Below are 21012 nucleotides of genomic sequence, written 5' to 3'. Positions count from 1 at the left end.
TCCTTCCTTCCCCCTTTCCCTTTCCCCTCTATAACTCACTGACCCACTGAATAAACTATACCCAAACCCTCTCTCTTCGTGGGGTGTCTATCCATCTCTGTCTCTCACCCACCGAGGCCGCTGAGGTATCTCACCCCTCACTCCCCCATCCCCGTGCGGCTCTCTACCTGGGACCTGCTGCCCCTCAGGGAATGATGCCATTTTATTTTTATCATTACAGTGTGCTTCTATAAGAAGTTCAGAATGGACTCCAGAGTCAAGTTAGGGTTGGAGGGGCGATGTCTCATGGGCAGCCATTACTGAGGATGGACGGGGCTTAGCAAGAAGCTAGACAAATTAGTTACTTTAGTTTCAGAAATTGTCATTGTTTAGTCAAAATGAGTGACCTCTGAAAATGAGTGGCGGTGGCTGACAACTATTGCTCTTCCTTGTTTGACAGTTTTCTCTGAAATATTCCACACAGGAGGGAGAGAAGCTCACATCTCACACATCTGGGAGAACAGAAACTTAGATGATGCTGAGTGCCTGGCTCCAGCAGCTTAAAATGCAATAAATAGTGCTGGGTGCTGGGGGGTCTCTGACAGCCCAACACGAAGAAGAGAGACTCAGACAGTCCAGTTCCCTGCCAGCCGTGTGGAGAGCTGCAGGGGGCACCTTTCCTGAGTCCCCTTCAGTGCTGAGGGGGCAGCTTTCCTGAGTCCCCTTCAGTGCTGAGGGGGTAGCTTTCCTGAGTCCCCATCAGTGCTGAGGTGGCTTTTGTGTGATGCAGCTGCTTTTGAGTCATCCTGACCCTCGTGCGTGACCCTCATCCAAATCCTGATAGTAACCACAGCAAGAGGCCAGTCAGTTTGCCAGCTTAGACATTGGTGCCATCATTACTTTGGTTTGTGGTTGCCCCTTTCTGACCCAAAAGATGTGTGTGAGTGTGTGTATGTGTGTGTGTGTGTGGTGGCTCAACATTCTTCTTCCCAAATTCTGACATTCCAGTTCTCCAGGACCATGTTCAATTATTCATGCAGTGGTTTACATGTTTGTTTATTGATTTTATCTGTACATATGTACTTGTATGACTGATAATGGACAATATGCAGGAATTGGTACCCTCCTTATACCATGTAGAGTCCAGGGATTGAACTCGGGCTATCAACCTCGGCAGCAAGCACCTTACCCATTGGGCCATTTCCCCGGCCCTGCAATAAATAATTGACAAGCAATTGCCAGATATTCAGCATCAATAAATGGCAAACAATACAAGCGAGCCTTCCAGCATGGCAGGCAAAGGAATCTTTGGGGAAAGGCGATCCAAGGTCAGAGGAAGAAGCCTTCTTTGAGCAGGTGGAGATTCAGCCAAGGCCTGAGAGGTGCGTGGGGTTAGCCAGTAAAGAAGGCAAGTGCAGTGTGCTCAGCCCTCGCCAGCCTTTGACCGCCAGCCTTCCGCGCTGGAATGTCTTTCCTCCTTTTGCAACACTGCCTGCTCCTCAGGCCCAGGGAGATGGCTGCTCTTTGATAAAGCCTCCTCTGACTGAAAGCAGTTTCTCCCTCATCCTCCCACAGCACTCAGTTTTAATTTTTCTTTGACAATTCTCACTTTCTGCCTCATTTTTCTGATTATTTCTATAGGCAGCTTGTCTATTTCTACTAAATTGTAAACTCACTAAGAAAGGAGTCTGTTTCTCATTCATCTCGACTCCCTCCCTATGGTTGGCACATTCCTTCCTCTTAGAAGTCTGGAAACAAATGTGTCTAGCGTAGGGAATGCCTGTTTGACATCCCTTTTCAAATGGGTTTCATTCAATTGAAGCTATTGTTGCAAGCTATGCCTTTAGGACTGAACTTATCCTTTGGTTACACCAGAATGCTCCAGTCATGGTCCCCAAGACTGATTGGGGTCCGCCACAATGACCACAGCAGTCTTAACAAACAGGCCACTGTTCTGGGCTGACAGGCATTTGGCCAGAACTGCCAGCTCTCCGGTGTCGGCTGAAAGGAACTGATGAAGGGGTGTGAATTGAGGCCCCCGGTTTAGCGGGGCTCTATTTATTCCTTGCATTTGAGCTCTGAGAGCCAGTGACCCAGGCTTCAGCCTGATGTGAAACATGTTGGCAGGGATGGATGGCACCAAGGCTATGGGGCTTTCCAGCGAGACAGAAACAATGCTTGGGACAAAAATCACCACAGACCAACACGGCGGAGAGCACTGAACTATGAGGCCATGTGATAACAAGTGAGGGCAGCTTCGATGCTGCAGAGACCTAGGTCCAGATCCCAGCTACCCACAGGCTCCTCGTGCTCCTTCTCCCAGACTCTCATTTGATTTCTCATTTAAAAATATTCCACAGATGTCACAAAATCAAAAACAATCAGAGGTACAATGACTGTATACTCTTAAATTTGTTTTTTGGTTTTTTTTTTGGTTTTTCGAGACAGGGTTTCTCTGTGGCTTTGGAGCCTGTCCTGGAACTAGCTCTTGTAGACCAGGCTGGTCTCGAACTCACAGAGATCCGCCTACCTCTGCCTCCCAAGTGCTGGGATTAAAGGCGTGCGCCACCACGGCCCAGCTATACTCTTAAATTTGTGTATTTAGCTGTCTTACCTAATAGGTTTTGTTCTCTTGGGGGCAGGGACTTATTTTTGTTGCTATCTCTGCAAAACCTAACAAATGCCCAGCACATCATAAATACGGGTAAATGCCTTTTACACAAATGAACATCAGCGATATTTTCGTCCATTTGTTTTTGATTTTTTTTGTTTTTGTTTTTTTTGTTTTTGTTTTTGAGACAGAATTTCTCTATGTGGCCATGGCTGTTCTGGAACTTGCTCTGTAGACCACGCTGGCCTCAAACTCAGAGATCCACCTGCCTCTGCTTCCCGAGTGCTTGGATTACAGGCCTGTGCCTCCACTGCCCAGCTGTGGTAGCTAGTCTTGATAGACTAATACTTCATATCAACTATTGTTGTAAACAGTAGCTCACTTAATCCAATAGCCCTAGAAAGGTTATACCATGTTAATGAAATTTTATAGTGGAGAAAACAACATGTATGTATAAACTGATGACATGATCGCTCCAGGTATGGGAGGCTTTATTGTAGATATGAGAGAGAGAATAGCCAGGGGCAGATATCAGAGCCCAAGCAGAGGGGGGGGGGAGCACAGTAGGCTCTGTAGGAGCCTGGAGGCCAGCACGTGCGTTGATTGCTAGGAAGTGACTCCCTTTGACAGACAGTAACTGGCTTTACAAGTTCCTGAGGAATGATGCCTTTTATCTAGCTGTCAGAAATCTCATTTCTAGATATTTGGACTGCCTTTCGGGGAATTGGAGTTTCCTTTGGGCCTGACGTGTGTGTGTGTGTGTGTGTGTGTGTGTGTGTGTCTGTGTGTGTGTGAATTTTGTTGCGTTGGAGTCTACACAGCCTTGGTTGGCCCAGAATTTGCTGTGTAGACCAGACTGGTCCTGAATTGACAAGGATTGCCTTATCTGCCTCCTAAAAGCTGGGATTACTCAAAGTAATAAAATTGATGTTATAAAAGACTTAGTGATAGATTTGCTTAGGAGACAGTAAGCCACCCAGGTGGACATAGTTAAAGGAACAGTGCCTTCAAAATAACCAAAGATAAGTAGCATGCTAACCAGGCCTCTTAGACAAGTGAAATTTAGGATGCCCGGATGTGAATGTTTCCTCACCAGGACTGACTCGCTGCCATTCTGTCATACCTGCCATTAGACATACCTCTCAGAGGGGAGCTCAAGAGGGCATCTTAGGGTCACACTCACCATCAAGTCCTGCTCTGCAATTAAGTCCCCTGTGTTCTTAACAGGAAAGACATAGTTTTGCCAGGTGGACAAGATGACCCTGGGTAACAGCCATTCAAAAAACAACAACACTGCTATACTTAAAATAATTCTGGCAATAGGTAACACTTCTGCTTTGTAAATCTCTTCTGAGCCTAAGAAGCCAGACTTGTAGTATCCTGTCTCTGTTCAAACTGATCGAAGTGTAACCTGGGGCTGGGACCTGAAAGAGACTTAAGGTGACACTGTGGAATGCAGAAGCTCATTGTGTATACGAGTTAGGAAACTCTTCTGTCAAGGCCGCTCTAACTTAGGCTTTAACCACAGTCGGCCAGACACTTTAGTACAGAGCTTTTCTTCCTTTGCCTCTAAGTGTGAGGAGGGATTTTTGATTAGGAAGGCATATTTTTCTGTAACTAACAGGCTCTCCTAAAACTAGAGGACCAGACAATTGTGAACCTAACTCAGGTCTTTAGCAAGAACAACAAATGCTCTTAGGCACCTCAACAGTCCTATGTTAGTTTGTGGAATGTCCTGTGTGTATGCCTACACATATGTAATCTGAGTGATTGTCTGGCTTAGCTTAGTTTTTCCTTCGTATCTTTTATTTTTTGATTCTGTAATTTCTTTTTTTAAATATTTATTTATTTGTTATCTATACAATATTCTGTCTGTGTGTATGTCTGCAGGCCAGAAGAGGGCACCAGACCTCATTACAGATGGTTGTGAGCCACCATATGGTTGCCAGGAATTGAACTCAGGACCTTTGGAAGAGCAAGCAATGCTCTTAACCACTGAGCCATCTCTCCAGCCCCGATTTCTTAATTTAAGTATGTTTTCTCAAGAGTCTTTCCTACATTAAACTTCGTTACACCTTTGGTTGCTGGTGATGGTTTCCCCCTCCTCTTCAGTCTCTCCATTTCAAACCCGAGTTTTCCTCTAGGTAACCAGACAGTTCACAGCCAGCAGATGGCACTGTGGCAGGAATGAGCAGAATTCTCGGGTTTTTCTGACAGCCACTCTCATGATTTAGTGCATCACTTTCACCCAGACTCTAATAAAGCAGACTGAATTGTCTGTAATTAAAGGCTCCAGCTTACAAAGTAGAACCTACAGCTTTGTCTCCGGTACCCTCCATCATTAGGCTGATGCCTTTCATCATCCTGTCAAAATATCCTCAGAGAAGCCGTGACAGGGCAGATTTCTGAATAAAGTACCTGAGGTGACCCCAGCGTGACTTAAATGCAGGAGACAAAGGAAACTATCCTGATAGTTTAAGGAAAAGAAAAACCCATCCTAACAAACAGGAAAACGCCTGAACGCTTCTGACAACGGAGTGAAATATGGGGCTTTTGTTGTGAAGTTCCTTATTTCGTTTACAAAATTCAGACGCGATTTGGCTAGATTTTCGCCAGGAGAAGCCACCTAGCAAAGGCAGTCCCAGAAGCCTGAGTAACTGCTGAGTCCCCTTCCGCCCTCATACTTTCTCGTTGGATTTCAGATATTACAGAACATAGTACTACTATAGAGCACGGAAGCTAAACAACAAACACAAAACTGTATTCCCAAGAAAATAGGCCCACCCTCCTGACAGCGGTGCTGTTTTCAGCTTGCTATGGTAAAATGAAGTGACCCTGCCGTAGTCTACAGACGTGAGCCACCAGCCTGCTTTCCGGTGTTCTCGTGAAGCTGTACCTGATTTCATCGCCAGTTGTCACCTACATGTGTTGGAAGAAAAGAGATGGTTTTCTTTTGTTTCTTGGTCAGGAATCACTTGGTCCTGAAAGCCTTGTTCTCAAGAAGATACGCGGCGGAGAACATGTTCTAACATACTGCGTGATGGAGAGAGAGCATAGTTAGTTGCTCGTCCCGGACTATAGGCAGGTTGTTGCTCGCACACTCATAAACACACACAAAGCAGCAGCCACAGAGGAAATCCTCCAGCCTTTATTTTTCAAACACACGGAACTGTCCAGTCAGTCTAGCAGAATAGACGCAAGCTGCAGACAGATGGTTGCCATGACCACAAAGGAAGCCTCGCCGGCCACGCCCGTCTCACGCTAGGCAGGGACGCCGACTCTAGGATAGGAAGGTCCTTAGGTCGACTATCTGCTAGTTATGTCTGATTGAGTTCGGCGTTCTTCTCTCGGCCCTTGCGCTTGCGTACTACGGCTCGTCTCCGTCACCCAGGCCCGGATCGGGAAGTGTCAAAGTGGGAGCCGGGAGCCCCCGCCTTCGCCGCCGCTACTGCTGAACCCGGACCCTCATCCCGGCCGGGCCCTACCGCCATGACGAACGGTGAGAGCTGGAGGCCTGAGCGGAGGGTGGCGGTAGAGGATGGGGAACAAACGTGGCGGGCGGGGCTAGACTGACGTGGCCGTTCCCCCCCCGCCCCCCCCAGCCCAGCCCCCCTGGGCCTTGGGGAGCCCCTAACTCCTGTCTGGGATGCTTCTCGCAGGTTCCCACTTCTCACGTCCATCCGTGTTCCCCAGCACTGCCTAGTGCCCACATCTGACTTTTTGGTTGTTATCCTTTCTCTCTTTTCTTTCCTAGAAGTTGGTTCTGGCCACTGGGGAGGTCGGTCACCATAGAATTAGTGCTGTTCGTCCCCAGGGAACAGAGGGTATCATCAGGTTCCCTAAAGTCTCATATTTTCGGACAATAGGCTGGTTGAGAGGACATAGAAATGGTATCAAACCCCCCACTTTGCGGGGGAGGTGAATGTAGACAATCCCCAAACTTTTTTGCATGTTTGTTTTTATGACAAAAAGCCGTCACTTGTTTGGCTTTCAAGTCCTAGCTGGGTGGTTCCATCTGGAGCTTCTGGCTTATGTTGCAAAGGGTGGATTTAGAAGCCGCCTTTTGTTACTGATGGAGCACTTGCCCCCCTGTTTAGCTCACTTTACTTTTCCAGGCTGCTTCAAACGATGTTATAGTCATGCCTTCCAAGTTCTAGGGGAGGAATTAAGACCTTTATAGTCAGTCTTGCAGGAAAGGAAGCGAGAAAGCTTTTTTTTTTTTAAAAAAAAAAATAATAATAATTGGAGGGGCTCAGAAAGCATTTCTCATAGACTTAACACGGGAAGACTCAAATGTCAAGTCCTTGTGAATTTTGGCATTGCCTACAGGAACTTACAGGAGCAAAAGAGCAGCACATCAAGGTGTCCATGACAACTGTGAGTGTACTGATGTTCTGGAACTAGCTGTGATAGTTTCCCTAGAGGAAGACAGTGTGGTCCAGAACTGGGAGGAGCTGGTAGACACTGGTTGGATGTAATATCCATTCGAAGCTTTCTGGGTAGTCAGTCTTACCACAGTACACAGAGTTAGAAAAGGAACATCACCCAGAGGAAGACATAATGTGAACTAGGAAACACATTCTGGTGTAGTGGATAGAATTTACCTTTATGTGATTCGTTTTGCTTACCTATGTAACACATGAAACAGAGCTAAGAGCCTGCCATGGTGTCTAAGCATTGAACACGTTTTTTGTCGTGGTTGTTTTTGAGACCGGACTTTGCACGATGTATGTGGCATTGGCAAGAGGGAAGCGGGCAGAGCCTGGTTTAAGGTCAGCCCTGCCTACACATCTGTAGGACACGGTCTCCCTCTGCACCTTAGGCTGAGTTTGGCTAATGCCAGTATCACAGCAGTGCCTCATTGTGGATGCACTTTTTGGATGTCAATTTTTCTTATCTTTTTTTCTCCTTATGCACATTTTTTTTTTGTTCTGGCAGGAATCTGATTTGTAAATGGTGACTCATGCTTGAAGTATCAAATGAGTATATCAAAAGTGTAGCCATATGAAGTCGAATGCTTGGAATTTCCACTAAGCTTTATGGTCTGCCTTCACATGCTTTATCGAAAGATGCAGATCTGTAAAACTTGACTTAAGATTGAACTTTCCTTCATCAGATGAGTGATTTATACCAAGAACATATGTAAATCTTTATGCTTGGACTCTTAAGATCCGTAAAACCTCGTATAAGCACCAGTTACTCCCAAGAGTCTGCAGAAATACACCCGTTTTCCGTTTGTCCTGAGGATGGGGCAGTAAAGTGGTAAAGAGGCTGTTTACAAGCAAGTTGGGGGAGTCGTGCTAGGTGTCGGACCCTTCCTGTTGAGTGTGACCTCAGCACTGAGCTCTGGGCAGGCTCCCCTCCCCCAGGCCAGAGAGAGTAGCACCAAAGATCTTTTCTTCTTCTTCATGTGACAGTGTATTCCTTGGACGGGATTCTGGTGTTTGGTTTGCTCTTTGTTTGCACCTGTGCCTACTTCAAGAAAGTACCTCGTCTCAAAACCTGGCTGCTCTCAGAGAAGAAGGGAGTTTGGGGTGTGTTTTACAAAGGTAAGGTTTTATCTGGACACAGAGAGGAGAAAGATTTCTCAATGGCGAGGTTCTGTAAACTAGAAAGCACATGGCCAGGGTTATGTTTATGTTCATCTCTAGTATGATGTGTTGTGGGTGTGTGTTTGCTGCTCTGCACACCTGGCTAGCCAGCCTGTGAGCCTCCAGGAGTTGCCCGGAAGTACTGAGAGTACAGATATGTGTGACTCTGGCCAGCTTTCTGTGGCTTCTGGGGTTTTAACTCAGGTCCTCATACTTGTGTGGAAAGTGCTCTGCCCATCTGTTAATAATATAAAATAGTCATTTTTGCATTTGAGGGAAGAGGTAAAATTTAAATTTGCTGTTACTTAAAAGGCATAGTTGTTTATTTTACTCTTTAGGTAGTTTTGGTATTCTAGGATTAAGTAAAAGTCTACAATGCCAAGTGTGATACATGCTTATAGTCCCAGTTACTTGGGAGGCCAAGAAGCCTGTGTGAGCAACAGAGTAATATTCTGTGTTCTGGGGTGAGGTGGGGATATGTTACAAGTTATATAATTTTAGGCTGGGCTGAAATTCCTCCTAGCAGGAAGAATATTTTTCCATCACTTTAAAAAAATTTTTTTAGATTTATTTTATTCAGATGAATACTTTGCCTGCATGTATGTCTGTGTACCTTGTGCATGCCTGGTGCCTGAGGAAGTGGTGAGCCTCCCTATGGGTGCTGGGAGTCGAACCCAGGTCCTTTGAAAGAACAACAGGTGCTCTTAACCACTGGGCCAACATCTCCAGCCTATCCACTGATTTTTTTTTTAAGCAGAATACATTGGGACCTTAACTTTTAGCTCAAAGAATTCATATACATATAGTAACTGTTATTTTGAGCACCTTCATCAGGAATCCTACGGAACTATGTTTTCAAAATAGGGTAAAATAGGGACAGGCATGATGCTACATACTGGTAATCCTAGCACTCAGGAGTTCAAATCCAGCCTAGATTGCATACTGAACTTTTTGTTGTTGTTGTTGTTGTTTGTTTTGTTTTTGTTTTTTCGAGACAGGGTTTCTCTGTAGCTTTGGAGCCTGTCCTGGAACTAGCTCTTGTAGACCAGGCTGGCCTCGAACTCACAGAGATCCACCTGCCTCTGCCTCCCGAGTGCTGGGATTAAAGGTGTGTGCCACCACCACCTGGCTGCATAATGAACTTTTGACTCAGAAAGGAATAGGAAGGCCAGGCATGGCAGCACACACCAGCACATCCCAGCATTTGGGACCGAGGCAGACAAGCAGTTAGTTTCCTATGCGTTCAAAGACATTCTTGTTCTACCTATAAATTCAAGGCCAGCCAGGGCTACATAGTGAGAGTCCATCTCAAAAAATAAGAATGATCAAGGGGATAAGCAATCATGTAGAGCCTAGAGCATAATATATCATTTAAGAACATTCTAAGACTCTGGAAACTTTGGTTCTCTTTAGAGGTTTCAGAACATGGCTTTGGAAGCAAGGGTTTTGTGAGGAGCAGCGTGTAACATCTCTGTACTTCTGTCTTCTAGCTGCTGTGATTGGGACCCGACTGCATGCTGCTGTTGCAATTGCCTGCATTGTAATGGCCTTTTACGTCCTATTTATCAAATGAATTCCCAAGTATCCCACTCATCAACTGCCAACCAAGGGGATAAAGATGAAGAACTTGCCAGAAACCTGGACCCAGTGTAGGAGAGTTCAGCTAGAATCATCAGTGTCTCTAAGATGACACCGCAGCATCTGTCTGCCATATGTGGGGGAACTCATGGTCACGAATATTATTTTTGCTCCAGGGGACTCCAGAAAGCCAACTTTTCTTGATCTCTCTGTTAATCAGCCCTCATCAGCAAGCATATATCTCCAGATAAATCACACCCCTTGGATATATGATTATGTACCTCCTGCTTAAAAAACGTGGGGTTCAATGGTAGAACATTTGCTTAGCATTGTCAGGGTCCTGGGTTTGATCCCCAACACTAAAAAAAAGAAACAACCGACAACTGGTCATCTATTTTGCTCTTCAGTCCCTCATCAGAACCTTTTCAAACTGAGGCTCATTAGGGAAGGATATAAGGATACAGGCTGTATTCAGACTTCCTGGAAGGGGAGACTTTTGGTTTTTGTTTGTTTGTTTGTTTGTTTTGTTTTGTTTTCTTTTTTGAAACTGGGTCCTTGCATAGCCCTGGCTATCATCAAGCTCCCAATGTAGACCAGGCTGGCCTCAAACTCACAGAGATCTGCCTACCTCTGTCTCCTGAGTGCTGGGATTAAAGGTGTGTGCCAGAAGATAATTTTTAAGGCTTGACTTTGTTATTGGCTAATTTGGATCTGGTGAATTGGGCAGGGAGGGTGGGACTGGGTGAGAAATAGGAGTTATGAAAGGCCAAGAAATGGTTTGAAATGTGTTTTTTCTATGACCATCTGGGAGCTTAAGAGAGCATGAATTTCAGTGTAGAGAGCGCAGATTGCCATGTGCTTGTAGCTTAAGGGTTTTCCCAAGAGAATCTGAGCGCATGTGCAATCCAGGGTTATCAAGTTGGAGACCAGAAGCAGTGACTGAGACCAAGAAGCATTTGCTGCTTACCATTGTCCCCAAAGATGACTCCATTTGACCAACTGATAGCAGAAAGTGAACCAACTCTTGCTATTTCCTAAAGTTTTTTAAATTACATAGTGCTAAGTACTGTTACTCGGTTTTAAATACCAGTGCCAGGGGAGGGGACTATTGAATGAATAATTAATTAATATATTTGGAATTCTGGTAGAAGAGATAAGTAAATTAGTATAGCAATTCATATACTAGTAAATTCATTTAGTATAAGAATTTACTGTAATGAAGGCATATATCGCTGGGAATTCTGTCGTGTTATAAAAGACGCAAGCTTGTTCTTTAGTCTGGGTTACAGCAGTGTTTAGTTGTTCCCTGCCAGCTGTCAGTTTTCTTCATACTGCAGTATTCCACTGTTGTATTTACTATAAGACCATGAGAAACTGAAATGAGAGGGGTCCCGATATTAACATATTGGACAGCTCATAGAATCCATTAATAAGATGAGTAAAGGAAAACGAGCTTTCCAGCTGAGTATTCAGGGCTTTTCCTGGGTGTGGACTCCTGAGCAGATGATGTTAGATGACTCAACATTTGAAGGGAAGACGTCTCCGCCCCTTCCTCCTTATGCCTGCAAAAGAATCAGCTGTTAGCTGTAAAGTCTACAACAATCTTTAAAAAAAGTAGGTCTAATATTAATGCTAATACAGCAGGGTATACTCAGGCGTTCGAGTTGAACTGTCCATGGTAGGGCCTGAGGACCAGTGCTGGTCTGCATACGCTACAGGACAAAGGCTGCTGGGAAGCTTAGGTTCCGATGCCTCTGAGTGCTTTGATTGTAGCAGTAGAAAGCACTGCATGCGTGAGCATCTCTCTCCAAGAACTGTTCCACGGGGCGGATTACAATGATTGCTGTTTCTGTGGTCATTCCTGAGGATTGTTCACAGGGGAGAGACGAAATCTGGTGGCTCTGGAGAGATAGAGCCCGAGTGTGAGTTGGGGACCTGATGGCCCACTCACTGGGTGTCCCGTGGGAGGCAGGTTCAGCACTAGTTACTTTGGTTTTGGTGACCTGTTGTCACCAGTAGGGCTGACGTCTCCAGCTGTGGTCTGTAGAGCGGCTTCGTTTCTTAGACGGCTTTCATTCTGAGTCTCCATGGGTCCTCTTGGCCTAAATGCCTGAGTTGGTAGATTTTAAGATGTTTTCTTACCAGAATGTTCCAAAAAGTACATGAAGAAGCAAATAGCCTGTTTTACTTCTTGACTCTTGACTTTATGTAAACAAGTACATAGGAACCTGCTGTACTTATTATCTAGGCTGATGGGTCTCAAAAACTGACAAATTGTTCCTCTAGGGGCAGTCCTCTAGGGGTGGAGGTATGAGGGTAGCAATATTGCCTCAGATTCAGGTTCATTACCACAAACTCTGTGCACCAGGATCAAATGAAATCAGCTCCTTTTTATAGTTGAAATACCATTTTTTATTCACCATTGTTGGCACAGTCCTTGAAAATAAACCTTTTTTCCCTGTGGCTGTTGTCTGATTTGTCATGTGTGTTTATGGACAGCGCTTCCTCAGGTTCTTCCCATAGCATGGCGTGTTGGCTCACCTGCGTGATATTGTCCTCGGAAGAGTTCCTTGTGAAGGTTACTGGGATTTGATACAGTTCAGAAGATATGTCGGCTTTCTCCTGGGGGACAAGGGTGAAGAGCAGTCTCAGAACTGGTTCCTCACTCCAGTACTGTGTAGGTCCCCGAGGTTAGAGGACCACAGCATGGGTACGGGAAGTACAAGTTTAATACGCTACAGCTCATATAAGAAACCTTTGGTTCTCCTTTCAGCTCCATGTTCATGAATTAGAAACAGTGTATTTCTTTCAAGAATACACAGTCCTTCTCAAGGATATTTGAAATCATTAAAATAAAATATATTTCTTTTTTTTTTTTTTTTTTTTTTTTTTTTTTTTTTTTTTGGTTTTTCGAGATAGGGTTTCTCTGTGGCTTTGGAGCCTGTCCTGGAACTAGCTCTGTAGACCAGGCTGGTCTCGAACTCACAGAGATCCGCCTGCCTCTGCCTCCCGAGTGCTGGGATTAAAGGCGTGCGCCACCATCGCCCGGCTAATAATTTTCTTCTAATGGCTAAAATTAGTCTACTTTGCCCCACCCTTATTGAAAAAGTACAGAGGAGGTGATGAAATAGTCACATGCTCTCTGTGGTGAGAGGCAAATCTACCTAACTGTCATTTTACTCGTGGAATTTGAAAATCAGATTTATTTTTATTTATTTGGGTCTGACTATGTACCCCCGGCTTTCTTGTAACTTAGTATGTAGACTAGACTGGCCTTGAACTCAGAGGTTCGACCTGCTTCTGCTTCTCTTGCTGGGGTTAAAGACGTACACCACTGTGCCTCGCACAAAGATCTATTTTAATGGAATGAATGTAAATGAAGGCTCAGCATCGTTTTGGGCAGCCAGGAGGCTCTATAAATGAAGTTAGGGTTATTCGGTCGTACATGTCTCCCTCCATTTTACAGATACTCCGTTTCTTTACTCAAATATCCTTTGATTAAATGATACTTACTGGCTTACTAGGTGGTTCTGTGGGTTAGGGCGCCTGCTTACCAAATCTGTCAGGCTGAATTTGATTTCAGGACTCACATGTTAGAAAATCAAATCTTTGCAAGTTGTCCTTTGACCTCGACACGTGCACCATGACACTGCACTCCTCTGCCAATACATGTGATAAATGATGTTTATTGTCAGCGAGAAAGCACGCCTGGAAGAGTGCTCGCAGGATGCTTTTGTTAGTAATAATCTAGGGTTACTAAATCCACGGAAAATAAGGTCATTCACATATAAGTCTGCGACTGGATCATTTTCATAGCTAGAAATTGGATATTTTTTAATTTGGGGCAGAGAAAAAAAAACTAGACAAGGATATAAACATTTACATTTTATATAAACTGGTACATCGTAAAGAAGTCGGCCTTTCTGTCGGCTTGTAATCGCAGCACCCGGAGGCTGAAGCAGAAGGATCTTGAGTCGGACACCAGATTGGGCTACTTAAGACTTTTATAAACAAAATACCACTAAACCCAATTCTGTTTATGGAAATCGGTCCATCTGTTCTGGGACCTCCCAGCCACACGGAGGCAGAAGGGAGTGCTCTGGGTAAACATGATTTGAGGGAGCCACTCTGTGGCTCCTCCCAGAATCCTTTGAGACAGGACAGAGCGTTTAAAAGAGAGTGCAGCTTCCGCTTCCTCGCGAGTGGGAGCGTGGCCGGGGTCCTGGACGGAGGTCCTGTAGTATGCTGTGGTGTTTCGTGCATGGTGCGTGTGTGCTGAGTGCGAGTGTGGATGTGGGAGTGTGTGTGCGCGCCTGGGGTGTGCGAGGCGAGTGAGTGTGTCCGCCCCGCGCCCCTCCCCCGCCTACACCTTGATCTTATTTGATCGGGTCGTGACCCCCGCCCCGCCGGGCAGTCCCGAAATGAAAAGCAGCCCTCCTGCGAAGCCCCCTCCGCGGGGCGCTGTGCAGCGAGGCCCCCCTGGGCGGTGGCAGTGCCGAGGTTCCCGAGGTCTCGGGATCGGTCCTGCGGGCCCGGCGCTCAGAAGTGATGAATTGATCAGATAGACGAGGCCGGGTCTGTCCCGGCCGCTGATTACCGAGGCGATTCTGATCTGAGCCCGACCCCAGGACCCGGCTGCCCAACCCCCGCTCACATCTGCGGCCTCGTGTGCTGACGTTCAGAGGCCCGGGGTGTGAAAGCGCCCAGCGCGGACGTCAAGCCGCCGCTTGCAGATGGAGGCCTTTGTTTCTGCGGCAGTGTGTCCGTCCCCCTCTCCCCCCAGCCGCGTTTAAGCTGGGCTTGTATCGGTAGCCTTCTACCCAGGGCTAAAAGGCGCTATGCACTGCTCAGCCTTTGCTGAGGAATGTGTCGGTTAGAGAACATAAGCTTAGAAGCTACAGGATCCAGGGACTCACTCCATATATAGTGAATTAGAATGGAGTGTGTAGGGTTTGAGGCTTAAGGGTGGATGTTTTGTCTTAAGGCAACGTCCCTTATCTTTGTGAAGCTGGTGAATTTGGTTTGTAGCTGAGGATGATCTTCAGCTGCCTCCCTGCAATTCCCAGGCTCAAATTAAATATGTTGAGCCAAGACAAAACAACAACAAAACCTTGAATATGTGTGTGTATTGTGTTCGTGAGAGTATGGGCACTTTGGTGGTGTGTTGGGGACACACATGCAGATGCTTGTGGAGGCCTGAGGTTGGCTTTAGTTCTTCCTGGGTGATCCCACTCCCCCCTCCCCCACTTCATTTTCTGAGTCAGATCCTGTCCCCGAATGAGGAACTTTGTCCTAACTAGCCATTTGCACACACACACACACCCAGGATTATAGGTGCACACACCGGCTTTTATGTGGATTTGGAGAATCCGGACTCTGATCCTCACTCTTGTGGCAAATACTTTATCTACTGAACCACTGCCCTAGCTCTAAAGTAATTTTAATTGACAGATACAGTGTGCTTACTTAGTGGTTACCAGTACATTTGCGCATTGTGTAATATGCCTACATTAGGCAACAGACTTTTCTGTGAAGCAGGATATTCTAAAGGGCTGTCCTGCCACTTTGTCTTGACAATGTTTGGCAATCACTCTCTTTTGTGTTTTGCTTATTCAATTAGTATACTGTCAGCAGTTGAGGCAGGGGCATTTTCTTGCCCAGTATCTCATTTTTGCCACAGAGAAAGTAAACTCCATGTGGAGTTTCTTTGATGCCCGTTATCTTCTCTGAAGTAGATTGGTGCTGCCAGGAGCAGACATGTCTCATTGTCATAAAAAAAAAAAACAAAAAAAAAAACTTAAAACATTTTAAATGCTATATTCTGTAGATCTATGAAATGTTTGAAGATGACCTGTCTATCTAATATGTCACTTTGTTTGACCTTGAAAACATACCTAATGTAACTACTTGTTTGATTATAATAGGTGATTAACTACTAACCTGCATTTCCTTATTATTCTAAACAGTTGATAAAATAATTTTCAAGGGGCCAGGTGGTGGTGGCGCACGCCTTTAATCCCAGCACTCGGGAGGCAGAGGCAGGGGGATCTCTGTGAGTTCTAGGCCAGCCTGGTCTACAAGAGCTAGTTCCAGGACAGGAACCAAAAGCTACGGAGAAACCCTGTCTTGAAAATTAAAAATAAAAAAAAAAAAATTCAAGGACTAGAAATTTGAATTGCATTGTTAAATGAGTTGTATAGGTACAATACCTTGAACAAGAGTAGAAATGTGCTGGACAGTGATGGTGTACGCCTTTAATCCCAGCACTCAGGAGGCAGAGGCAGGTGAATCTCTGAGTTAGAGGCCAGCCTGGTCTACAAGAGCTAGTTCCAGGACAGGCTCCAAAGCTACAGAGAAACCCTGTCTCAAAAAACAAACAAAACAAAACAATTTAAAAAGAGAATAGCAATGTATGTGCAGTATGTTCTAGCAAAATTAACCTCAAATTTGTATAGATAAACAAAATTTGTATACAATATACAAAACTCCAACCCTGTTTAAAACATTTAAAACTAGTAGTTGCTTTTTAAAAGTAGATTGAATAATCTACCTATATTTTATCATATTTATATTCCTTTTTTCTTTTCAAAACAAGAACCTTTAATCTAATATCTTTGTTTAGCCTTTTTCCTGATCATTTTACCAATAACAACTTGTAACCAATCCCCCTAAACAATGACAAATATTCATAACCCAATGAAAGATCAAAAGCCATGAACCCCACCTCTTGGGAATGTGGGCGTCGTGTTCTTAAAATTACTTCCTAATGTCTAGGGGCAATGGATTCTTTAGGAGATCTTGAAAGGAAAAATTTGGGTTGTCAAGTCCTGGGAGAAGTAACTGTATCATTTGTTGTTCAGTCTCTGTGTAATGGGAAAGTTCAGGGCTTGTCTCAAGTTCTGGCTAGAGTAGTCAGTGAGGCTGGATCATCTCAGCCACTTCAAAATTGTTCTGAGCAGTTTGTAGTTCAAAGCCAATCTTTAGGTAGTGTTTTTAAGCTTATTGGTGTTATCATAGTCCTGGAGGGATTGTTGTTGTGGGGCCCCATCCTCCTTTTGGAGACTTCAAAGGTCACTGTTAGTCCTGCTCACCATTCACTGCAGAAAACTGATAGAGACTCAAACCTGAAATCATGTCAGGAAGGTAGATGAAACTTTTTTCTAGAATTAGTTAGTAATCTATATGACCACTAATATCATGACAAAAGATTTAGAATATATATATATATACATATATATGTAAGATTTAGAATATATATATCTTATAAAATTCATACCTTAAGAAAAGCTGCTTAAGAGTCAATATAAAACCAAAGTATTATGAGATTAGTGGCAATAAAGTAATCCTTAAATATTTGTTTTTCTTCTGTCCCATATCAGGTGGCTTTTCTGAAATGAAGCGGAGATTTTGATTTCACTTTAATAAGCATGCTTGGGTTTAGAGAAGGAGAGAGCCACACTCCAACTCCAAAGCCAGCTTGAATCTCTAATTGGACTAGGACTATAAAAGGACCATTTGCATTATATGTCTGTAGAGAATAGCAGAAACAATAGTGAAATTTTATTCTGTTGGAAAGTGATATACCAATAGGCCAAACAAACAAATGAACAGATTCAGTTGTGCCTTCTGTAATTTCTCTTCAATCACATGGTTTCTTACAACAGGCATTAGGTTCTTTAATTGCTCTGGGAAGGAGTTTATGATGGCAGAAAATAACTGAACCGGATTTGGCATAGTGGCCCACAAGAGGTCCCTCATGGAGTTTCCTTCTGGCAAAGGATTAGCTTGAATATCCCTTGTTGATCTACATTCATTAGTCCAATGCCTACCTTTGCCACACCTTTTGCACAATCCAGAAGGGAGGAATGTTCTGAATGGATCTTCAGGCAAACTTTATTTATTAAAACACAAATAATATACCAGTATAATGAAAATGTGTTTACTAGCTTATTCTCCAGGCATACATTCAGCGACCTTCCTAATACTTCCCAGGACCACCTGCCCAGAAGTGGCACTGCCCCCAATAGGCTGTGCCTTTCCATATCAATAATCAAGAAAATGTCCTACTCATTGGGCATGATATCACATGCTTTTAATTCCAGCACTCTGGAGGTAGAGTTAGTTGAATATCTGTGAGTTCGAAATTAGCCTGGTCTGCACAGCAAGTTCCAGGACAGTCAGAGTTAGGTGATAGAGAGACCTGTCTCAAAAAGGAAGAAAGGAAGGAAGGAAGGAAGGAAGGAAGGAAGGAAGGAAGGAAGGAAGGAAGGAAGGAAGGAAGGAAGGAGAGGGAGGGAGGAAGGGAGGAAGGAAGCAAAGAGGGAGGGAGGGAGGAAGGGAGGGAGGAGAAAATAAAATGAAATGCCCTGCAGACTTGTCTACAGTGTACTATTCTAATGGAGGCATTTTCTCGATTGAGGTTCTCTCTTTCCAGATTATTCTAGTTTGTGTCAAGCTGAGAAGAAATTAAGGAGCACAAGAGTTTTGTTTAATTTTTAGACAGTGTCTCATTCTGTAGCTCTGGCCTAGAACTCACAGAAATCTGCCTGCCTCTGCCCTCAGTGCTGGGGTTAAAGTTGTGCACCACTACAGTGGCTTGAAATGTGCTTTCTTAGCAGCTTTCTTTGTTGGTGATCAATTGGGAGGGGGGAGGAAGAGGAGCAGGTAGCTCTGCTAGGACTTTCCCTTAGGGGAACAAAACAGAGCTCAGCTGTACAGCGGCTCTCTCCAGGAGAGGAACAGGACTGCTATATCCTGCAGGGAGACCATCACCCACTGCATCCCAGCTTTAGGTAGCCTGACTTCCAGAGAAGTCCTGTTGCTGTTCCAGCCTCCAGAGCTGTCCTATTGTGGCTGGAAGTACAGCCAGGCTTCTGATAGGTCAGAATATCTTTTCGGCTCCAGAGCTGTAACACACTTCCCTACAGAGGATGTAATGTACGTGTGCAGGTGCATGTATGGGTGTGTGTGCATGTGTGTATGGTGGCCGGAGGCACAGTCCACTCTTTTGTTTTGTTTTGTTTTGTTTGAGAGGGGTTCTCTGTGTAGCCCTGGCTGCCCTGGAACTCACTCTGTAGACCAGGCCTCAAACTTAGAAATCCAATTGCCTCTGCCTTCTGAGTCCTGGAATTAAAGGCTTGAGCCACCATGCCTGGCTTCTTTTGTTTAAAAGTTATATTTATGTGTATGAGTGTTTTGCCTGCATGCATGTCTGTGCATCACATGTATGCATGGTGTCCACCAAGTCTAGGACAGGGTGTTAGATACCCCTGAATAGGAGTTACAACTGTTAGCTGTCATGTGGGTGCTGGGAATCAAATCCTGGTCCTCTCTGGAAGAGCAATTGCTGTGGAATAATCCTTCTGTACACTGTGAATATGTATTACTCTCATTGGTTAATAAAAAGCTGATAGACCCGTAGCCAGGCAAGAAAACCAAACTGAGAATGATGGGAAGAAGGAGGGTGGAATCTGGAGTCACCAATCAGACACAGAGGGAGCAGGAGATGAACATGCCATGCTAATAAAAGTACCGCCATGTGGCAGAGCGTAAATAAGAAATATTGGTTAAAGTAACATATAAGAGCTAGTTAGTAAGAGGTCTGAGCTATTGGCTGAGCATTTGTAAGTAATATTAACCCTCTGCGTGGTATTTGGAAACTGGTGGGCTGGAGAGAAACATCCGGCTACAAGCATCTACTGCTCTTAACCACTGAACCACCTCTCCAGCTTCACCTCCCCAGCTTTTTGAATGTGAGTTTTGGGAATTGAACTTGGGTCCTTGTTTTTATAAGGCAAGTTGATCCTGAGACATCTCATCCTTGCTAGGAGGTTGTTTTTCTTTTATCTAGTTACATATGAATCACAGCATTATCTTTTCCTAGCTCTGTGGAGAATGTCATTAGTGTTTTGATAGGGATTACATTGACTCTGCAGAATGCTTTGGATATTTTAACAGTGTTGATTCTTCCAATGCACGAACACAGATTTCTTTGTGTGTGTGTGTGTGTGTGTGTGTGTGTAACAAGAGAGTCCTGCTGGGCTGGTGCCAGAGGGTTAGCAAGCTACCCTGCTAGCCACAACCCCCTCTGGGCCATACCTGGCTTTAGCTCAGGAGTTAGCACCCAGCCACTATTCCATCCTTTGTGTTACAGATACCTTTGGTTGTTGTATGTGAATCTTGTCTGAGTGTTTCCGATAGATAAAAAGTCAACACAAAACTTGATTAAGAGGAAATCCCAAAAGCCATGGTATCTCATGAATCAGGTATTTGCACTTGACATTGTGTTTTTGGAAGCTTCATTCAGCTTGTTCTGAGATATATAAATCTACTAAAGTGTAAACATAGGGAAAATAAAGTTGCTGAAGGGCTGAGGGAAAGCGCTTCAGCCCACAGTGGCTGAGTCCCCCGAGGCCTAAAGGCTAAATTCATTCTCAGGGTGTCTCTGAGTTTTCATTTCATGGACCCCTGTAAACCCACACACCCACGCTGTGACACACATGATGTGTGTATGTCTGCTTTTTGCAATTTCTCTCAGTGTTTATAGTTTTTACTGTAGAGATCATTCACATCATGGTTTAAAGTTATCATGAATAAGATTGCTTTCTTAATTTCTTGTTCACATAATTTCCTAATGGTATACAGAAATGCTTCTGAGCTTTTTTTTGTTTGTTTGTTTTTCTCCTGTACTGAGGATTGAACATGCCTTATACATGCTACCAATGAGCTATATCCATAACCCTTTTTATTTATTTTGAGACAAGATTTCTTTTCTCAGGCTAGCCTGAACTCATTTATAACCCAGGAAAGCTTTGAAATTATAATTATTCTGCCTCAATCCAAGAAGCTGGGACTACAGGCTTGCATGTTGATTTTTATCCTGCTGTGGGACAATGGTCTTGTACTCTGTAAAAATTTGTCACTTGTATAGGTTTAATGAAATACTGATTGACCAGTAGCCAGGCAGGAAGTATAGGCAGGGTGGCCAGAACAGGAGAATTCTGGGAAAAGGAAAGGCTCAGTCTGCAGTTGTCACCCAGACACAGAGGAAGCAAGATGAGAACGCCTCACTTGATACCTTTGTACCAAGTTACATGCCTAACACAGACAAGAATTATGGGTTAATGTAAGATGTAAGAATTAATTAATAAGAAGCCTGAGCTAATAGGCCAACCAGTTTATAATTAATGTAAGTCTCTGTATATTTCTTTGGGACTGAACAGCCATGGGACCGGGTAGGACAGAAGCCTCTGT

At 44.4% G+C, this 21012-nt stretch overlaps 1 protein-coding gene and 1 non-coding gene across 3 annotated transcripts; both read left to right on the top strand.

Annotated features, from left to right (window-relative positions):
- Window positions 1-5964: 5964 nt before the first annotated feature.
- Window positions 5965-12222, top strand: Tmem167b (transmembrane protein 167B). Of its 2 annotated transcripts, none has more exons than XM_057794264.1 (3): window positions 5965-6089; window positions 8008-8139; window positions 9672-12222. In XM_057794264.1, the coding sequence occupies exons 1-3, from the start codon at window positions 6080-6082 to the stop codon at window positions 9752-9754; spliced, it is 225 nt and encodes a 74-aa protein (XP_057650247.1). In that variant the 5' UTR covers window positions 5965-6079; the 3' UTR covers window positions 9755-12222. The 2 variants fall into 2 exon arrangements, with proteins under 2 accessions (XP_057650247.1, XP_057650248.1); XM_057794265.1 differs by having other exon boundaries at window positions 8008-8172; window positions 9659-12222.
- A 1731-nt stretch (window positions 12223-13953) lies between these two features.
- On the top strand, window positions 13954-14375 carry LOC130890269 (small Cajal body-specific RNA 2). Its single transcript, XR_009058713.1, has one exon. It is a non-coding gene; the product is annotated as a small Cajal body-specific RNA 2 (non-coding RNA).
- Window positions 14376-21012: the final 6637 nt, after the last annotated feature.

This window comes from Chionomys nivalis, chromosome 18 (assembly GCF_950005125.1).
Source record: "Chionomys nivalis chromosome 18, mChiNiv1.1, whole genome shotgun sequence".
Taxonomy (NCBI): domain Eukaryota; kingdom Metazoa; phylum Chordata; class Mammalia; order Rodentia; family Cricetidae; genus Chionomys; species Chionomys nivalis.
The sequence above is the reverse complement of the archived record's forward strand: the minus strand, read 5'-3'. Positions and strand labels throughout refer to the sequence as shown.

Bases quoted from the DNA above. Each gene is read 5' to 3' on its own strand.
- Tmem167b (XM_057794265.1), top strand. The intron at 8,173-9,658 runs ATTTCTCAATGG...ACATCTCTGTAC, and splicing joins TGGACACAGAGAGGAGAAAG to TTCTGTCTTCTAGCTGCTGT.